At 44.5% G+C, this 7,455-nt stretch overlaps 1 protein-coding gene across 6 annotated transcripts in view; it reads left to right on the top strand.

Annotated features, from left to right (window-relative positions):
- The first annotated feature begins 3,657 nt into the window (after positions 1 to 3,657).
- Positions 3,658 to 7,455, top strand: part of TDRD12 (tudor domain containing 12) — a 71,993-nt gene continuing 68,195 nt past the window's right edge. The window contains exons 1-2 of one of the 6 annotated variants that reach the window (XM_042969184.1): positions 3,658 to 3,717; positions 4,340 to 4,397. In XM_042969184.1, coding sequence (XP_042825118.1) covers positions 4,374 to 4,397 — 24 coding nt within the window. In that variant the 5' untranslated portion in view covers positions 3,658 to 3,717; positions 4,340 to 4,373. Of the gene's footprint in view, positions 3,718 to 4,148; positions 4,398 to 4,839; positions 4,912 to 7,455 lie in introns of those variants that run through there. The other 5 variants (XM_042969183.1, XM_042969188.1, XM_042969187.1 and 2 more) reach the window with 5 other exon arrangements.

The following is a 7,455-nucleotide window of genomic DNA, read 5'->3' as shown; positions in this document are numbered from 1 at the left end:
GCACTACTGGTGGGAATGTAAATTGGCACAGTCATTAAGGAAAACGGTATGGAGATCCCTGAAAACTTAAAAATAGAACTGTATGGTACAGAAATCCCACTTCGGGGTATATATCCAAGGGAAATGAGGGTTGCCAGGGTGGCTCAGTTGGTTAAGCGTCTGACTCTCGATGTCAGCTCAGGTCATTAAGGAACTAATTTAAAAAAAGGAAATGAAATCACTATCCCGAAGAGATATTTGTACCAGCATGTTTATTGCAGCATTACTTACAACAGCTAAGATGGAAACAACCTAAGTGTCCATAGAACAAAGAAAACGTGAAAAAAAAAAAAAAGAACAAAGAAAACGTGGAGCACGATCATAGTCACATATATTCATATGTAAATGTCTATGTTCTAATATACATTATATATTATGTCATGTTAAATATTTAATTACATTAAGTGTTAAATATATAGTGGAATATTATTCAGCCATAAAAAAGAAGGAAATCCTACCATTTGTGAAACATGGATGGACCTTGAGGGCATAATGCTAAATGAAATAAAGCAGACAGAGAAAGACAAATATTGTATGATCTCACTTTTATGTAGAATGTAAGCAACAACAACAACAACAACAACAACAAAACCCTCATAGAAACAGAGATCCCATTTTTGGTTGCCAAAGGTGGGTGGTGGGTGATGGAGGAATTAGTGGAGGTGGTACAAACTTCCAGTTATAAGATAAATAAGTTCTAGGGATGTAATATACAATGTGATGAGTACAGTGAACTATATTGTGTATTTGAAAGTTGCTAAAAGAGTAGATCTTACAAGTTCTCATCACCAGGAAAAAAAATTGTAACTATGTGAGATGATGTATGTTAACTAAACTTACTGTGGTGATTATTTTGTAATATATACATATGTCAAATCACTATGTTACACACTTTAGATTTATACAATATTATATGTCAACTGGATCTCAACAAAACTAAAAAAACGAAACCTGATTATGAGTTGTTTAAACCAATTCTGCAGGAGGGCTAAAGGTGAAAAGAGAAAACAAGAAAAGCTTACAGCGTATTAATCAGATGAAGTAGAATTCAACATACAAAGCTAAGTGGGACAAAGGTTAATTTAGTTTGATAGTGTACAGTTCAAAGTGAAGATATGAGAATGTTCTTGCAGTGAATAACAACACTGAGCTGTTAAAAAATACATAAAAGGGGTTGCCTGGGTGGCTCAGTTGGTTAAGTGTTCGACTTCGGCTCAGCTCATGATCTCGCAGTTCATGGGTTCGAGCCCCACGTCAGGCTCTGTGCTGATGGCTTGGATCCTGGAGCCTGCTTCAGATTCTGTGTCTCCCTCTCTCTCTGCCCCTCCCCTGATCATGCTCTGTCTCTCTCTCTCTCTCTTTCTCTCTCTCTCTCTCTGTCAAAAATAAACATTAAAATTTTTTTTTAAAAATTAAAAAAATACATAAGAAATAAGGATAATCTTATAGATACATAATACTAGTGGGAACCACAAACAAGACATTCTCTGACCAAGTCCATGAAAGGTAACAGGCGTCTGGGGAAAATGCTGGGCAAGCATCAGGCTTCTACCTTTGGGGTGAATGCCATAATCATAATGTCCACTCTCTCTCAATTGATTCAAGATGTGTAAGAAATAAAACCAAAAAAGTACTTTTCTAAAAAAAAAAAATCAACTGACAAATGATTAAGGTAGCTTTTGGGCTGAACTTGTTTTTCATTGCTTTTTGTAAAAAAGATGGGAATATTTTATTTTTAGAGTTTATTTATTTATTTCGAGGGTGGAGAGGGACAGAGAGAGGGAAAGAGAGAGAATCCCAAGCAGGCTCTGCTCTGTCAGGGCAGACCCCAACGTGGGACTTGAACACACAAACCGTGAAATCATGACCAGTGCCAAGATCAAGAGTCAGATGCTTGACCGACTGAGCCACCCAGGTGCCCCAAGAATATTTTAAAACTAAGGAAGTGCAGACTTGGCAGCATTTTATTTGGGATTTCAGTATCTATGTTGATAAGTGAAATTAGTCTGTAGTTCTTTGTGTTATCTTTGTCAGGTTAAAAAAATTTTTTTTTTAATATTTATTTTTGAGAGTCAGAGAGAGAGGGTCAGAGAGAGAGGAGTCCAAAAGATCTGAAGCAGGCTCTGTGCTAACATCAGAGAGCCCAACGTGATGAGGCTTGAACTCAAACCGTGAGAACATGACCTGAGCTTAACAGATGCTTTATCGACTGAGCCACCCAGGCACCTCTCAACTTTCAAATATGAAATACAGTATTATTAACTCTAATCACCATACAGCACATTACATACCCATGACTTATTTATTTTGGAGTAATTTCTTTTTTTTCAATTTTTTTTTAACGTTTTATTTATTTTTGAGACAGGGAGAGACAGAGCATGAACAGAGGAGGGTCAGAGAGAGGGAGACACAGAATCCGAAACAGGTTCCAGGCTCCGAGCTGTCAGCACAGAGCCCGATGCGGGGCTGGAACTCACGGACCTCGAGATCATGACCTGAGCCGAAGTCGGCTGCTCAACCGACTGAGCCACCCAGGTGCCCCTATTTTGGAGTAATTTCTAAAACAGTACTTCTCACTAGCTGGTGGGGATGAGGGGGAGATAGGTTACAGGTACAGATACTGATTCCCTTCAGCCTCAAGGAAACCAGGTGGCTCAGCCCCAGGGCAGTGAGCTCTCATTGGCAGTGAGACCAATCTTGACTCTTGGTCCCAGTGTGATGGACAAATACTTCCATTTTCTGTAAGCTGTGTTGTGAAAAAGTTTGGGAAATACTGTATGGTAGCATGGCTTCTAGTCCAAAAAAAAAAAAAAAAAATGTTGAGTCCCCACTAAGAACTGGGAAAAAGCTGTACTCTGTATCTTTGGGGGTTGGGAACTGTCCCTTCACACCTCTTTTTGACAGAGTCTGGAGCTTTCAGGGGAACTGGTCCTGCCCGTTACCTCCACTCTGGGTGAGGCCTGGTTAGCCCAGTTCAGCAACAGCTGAACTTCATGCACTTTGCAGCTGTGTCTTTCTCCTGACTCTCCACCTCTCCTGCCTGCCACTTTCAGCAGATGAACTTGTTTGACCTTGTGAAATTTAACAAACTTTTAAAACCGGACACTTTTGTGAGCATTGTTTCCCCAAAACACAGCCCCACAATTGCCACGCTCTCTCTAAACTGGTTCAATTTTTTTGCCATCTTATTGGTTCCCCTTACTAGCAAATGAATGCTTTTTGATACCGCTTAAAATTTGTTTCTTCACAATCAAGATATTAAAGAATTTACCTGTAAGACCACATAGGCCTGGCATTTTAAATTTTTGTTTATGTATTTTAGCTGTGGCTCCTTTGATTTTCAAGGTCTTCTTTTTGCTTCTTGTTTATTGGCTTATTCAAGTGTTAGAGAGGGATTCCTGAGATAGTAATAAAACCCAATCCTCCCTGAGTGCTTCTTGGGTGTCCCTTTATTTCACATAGTGTGACCTCATCTACTTTGGAGTCTCAATTTTCAGGTGAGAAAACCAAGGCCTCCAGGTGTTCAAAATTTACAGAACCCTTTGGTGCCTTAACAACAAATGCACGTGGGGGGCGGGGAAGAGAACCCGGCCAGAGGAGGCTGCAGTTTGCAGCCTTTGGTGGTGACTAGAATGACCAGCGAGACTGTCTGGGGAAGCCCTGCCAGCTAAGGGCCAGGTGGGAGAAAAGCTGGAACCCGAAGCAGGGGGTGAAGTGGGGGAAGGGGATCTGGGGAGGGGATGTTGCCAGGAGCGCCCTCCCCCCCCCCCCCCTCCAATCAGTGACGGGCCGAGCCTCTTCCTCACCCTCAAGGCCTAGAGGTGGAGGCGGGTCCGGGTCACCTCCAGGTAGACAGTCACGAACTGATTCGGGATGGGTGGGACGCCGGGGTGGGGAGGGGTGAACCACGTGACCAGGGGCCCGGCCCGCGGAGCGCCCCCTGCGCGACTCTTCCCTGCGGCCCAGCCCCGCCCCGCCCCGCCGCTCTGGGCGCCGTGCGCCTGGTGGCCGTCCGTTGTCCCGGCCGTTGGCGCAGCGCGGCTTTCTGGAAGCCTCGAGGCTTGCGCGGCCGGGGATCCGGGGCGCGGTGTCGGAGGACGGAGCGCGCCCGTGGCGGCGTGGGCTGGGAGGGCGCGGAGCGTCTCAGGTGGTGCGCTGCGCACGGGCCTGCCGGGCCGTGTTCCCCACGGAGGGCGGAGGCTGGCCCTACCTCGGGTTTTGCCCCCAACGTGCCCTCCTTGTGAGTGGTGACGGGAAGATCCGGGAAAGGGCGCGGCCGCGACGGTGCTTGTCTCCCCAGGGCCGGTCCCCCGGCGGCCAGCGGCGCGGGGAAGATGCTCGAGGTGCTGGTGCTGAAGGTGAGCGAGCGCCCAGCCCCTGCCGGCCGGCCTTCCTTCCTCTCCACGCGGAGGGGCCGCCCGGCTGGCCGCCAGGGGCTTCGGACCCTCGGGTGGGCTTGCCGGATGGCATCCCGGACCCCTGATTGCAGATACACAGCACGGGATTTCGGTTCAAGTGTGCCCTTGCATTGTTAGGGACACAGAGCAAAAAGTTGTTTGTCCGGAATTCGGATTTTACTGGGCGTCCTGTATTTGCCAAATCTGGAACCTTAGGGGGAGGGACGGACCGTAACCCCTTCTCCCACGTGGACCCTCAGCCGGTTCCCTCCTCCTACACGGGTCCTTTCCGCCGGATCCCCACCTTGGGGCCCCCTCGTGGCAACCACCCCTCCACGCAGAAACCCGTTCCGCTCGCGCCGCGGGACTCTGGCGGCCCCCTCCCCACGCGTGCGTCCCGGGCCTCCGATCCTCAGTTCTCCGCGGGGGCTGAAGGGAGGTCGGGCCTGCAGACAGCTGCAATTTCCTATTTCAGGTGAGTGCTGGCTGGGGATGCAGGAGACTGTGACGTCATGGCGTGTTCACAAGGTTACTTGGAGGGAGGAATTTATAATTTTTTTTTTTAATGTTTATTTATTTTTGAGACAATGCGAGAGAGCGAGTGCAAGCAGCGGAGGGGCAGACAGAGGGAGACACAGAATCTGAAATGGGCTCCAGGCTCTGAGCTGTCAGCCCAGAGCCTGACATGGGCTCGAACCCATGAACCGTGAGATGATGACCTGAGCCGAAGTTGGACGCTTAACAGATTGAGCCATCTAGGTGCCCTGCCTTAATTTTTTTCCAAGCACATTTCCTGAAGGTGATCTTTTGAAGATTTTCAAATATAAAAATAAGTTACAAAAACTATGTTGAGAATAACCATATGCCCTACACCTGGACTCAATAACTAATAATATTTTATTGCATTTGTATATTTCTTTATAAATATGTACGTATAGGGGCGCCTGGGTGTCTCAGTCGGTTAAGTGTCTGGCTTTGGCTCAGGTCATGATCTCGCAGTTCGTGGGTTCAAGCCCCGAGTTGGGCTCTGTGCTGACAGTTCAGAGCCTGGAGTCTGCTTTGGATTCTGTGTCTCCTCCTCACTCTGCCCCTCTCCCACTCTCTCTCTTTCTCAAAAATAAATACTAAAAAAATAAATATGTATATATATAAAACTTTTCTTTTTTGCTGAACCATTTGAGAATTAGTTGAGAACTCTGAATACTTACACGTATGTTTTCTATGAACAAAGAGTTTCTCTTACATAATCATGATTTTATTATTTCACTGGAGAAGTGTAATATTGATATAATACTATAAAATACAGTCAATGTTCAGATTTCTCCAGTTGTCCCAATAATGTCTTCTAGAATTTGTTTTCTCTGCTTTAGGATCCAATCAAAAATTGTTCATTGCATTTAATTGTCATGGTCTTAACTTAGCCTCATTGAGGTCAGTTCCCTGGCTTTTTCGTGTCTTTGATGTCCTTGAAACTTAGGAAGAATAAGGGCAGTTTCTTTGTAAAATATCTTTCAATTTGGATTTGTCTGTTTCCTCATGATTCTGTTTGGGCATTTTTAGTAAAAATACTGTAGAGCTGATCTTACATCAGAGGACAAGAAACTTAAAATCATTACTTGTGGTGAAAAGTAGTTTAAAAGTCTAACTTTTTATTAGGGAATATTCTGGACATACAAAGAAGTATTAAAAAAAAGTCACAAACACCTGGACATCCACCACTGAGCTTTCTCAAACCTTTTAACATTTTGCCATACTTGATTCACATCTTTTTTTTAACCCATAAACTATTTTTTAAAAAATTTTTTAAACGTTTATTCATTTTTGACACAGAAACAGAGCATGAGCGGGGGAGGGGCAGAGAGAGAGGGAGACAGAATGGGAAGCAGGCTCGAAGCTTTGAGCTGTCAGCAAAGAGCCCGACACGAGCCCGACGCAGGGCTTGAACCCACAGACCGCGAGATCATGTCCTGAGCTGAAGTCAGACACTCAACCGACTGAGCCACCCATAAACTATTTTAAATTGAGGTATGATTTTAGATGTAGTAAAATACATTATTTTTCCTGTAGAAGCCGTGACATTTTTTTTCAAGTTTTATTTTGAAGTCTAGTTAGAATTCGGTGACATTTTGAAAAATGCAGACAGTCCTGTAATTGCTACAATCACAATGGACAGCAGTCCGCCGACCCCCCATTACCTTATGTTCCTTTGTAGTCATTTCTTTGCCGAACTCCTAATCCTTTGCAGCCACTGATCTTTTTCTTCCCTGTTTCACCTTTTCCAGGATGTTGTAAAAATGGACACGTGCACATAGAATCATGCAGTAGGATGTACCCTCTGAGTCTGGCTTCTCTGACTTAGTCTAATGCCTTTGAGCCCTGCCCTGGGTTGTTGCATGAATCATAATGTCTAACCTTTTTAATGCTGAGTAGTTGTCCATTGTATGGATATGCAACAATTTGTATCATCACCAGTTGAAGGCGCTGCTTGAGTTGTTTCCAGTTTGGGGAGATTATAAATAAAGCTGGTGTAACCTTTACATGTAACTTTTTGTGTGAACACAGGTTTCATTTCATGGGCAAATAGGCTGGGATTACTTGTCTGTTTAACTTCATGAGAAAATTTTCTACAGTAACTGGACCATCTTACATCCCCACGAGCAACGTACAAGATTTCTAGTTGCGTGGCATCTGGCTGGCTCAGTTGGTGGATTGTGGGACTCTTGATCTTGGGTTTGTGAGTTCGAGCCCCACGTTGGATGTAGAAATTACTTAAAAATAAAATCTTGGGAAAAAAAAAAAAAGAGTTCTAGTTGCTCTGCATCCTCACCAGCATGTGAGATGGTCAGTTTTATTTATAAATTTCAGCCATTCTGGTAATGTTTAGTGTGTAGTGATATCTTTTTGTGGTTTTAACGTGCATTTTCTAATGACAAATGGTATGTTAATCGTCTTTTCAGGTGCTTGTTTGCCATCCTTCCATCTATTGAGGTCAAGTGTGCATATCTGTCCATTTTTCTAA

The sequence above is a fragment of the Panthera tigris genome, chromosome E2, assembly GCF_018350195.1.
Source record: "Panthera tigris isolate Pti1 chromosome E2, P.tigris_Pti1_mat1.1, whole genome shotgun sequence".
NCBI classification, from domain to species: domain Eukaryota; kingdom Metazoa; phylum Chordata; class Mammalia; order Carnivora; family Felidae; genus Panthera; species Panthera tigris.
The sequence above is the reverse complement of the archived record's forward strand: the minus strand, read 5'-3'. Positions and strand labels throughout refer to the sequence as shown.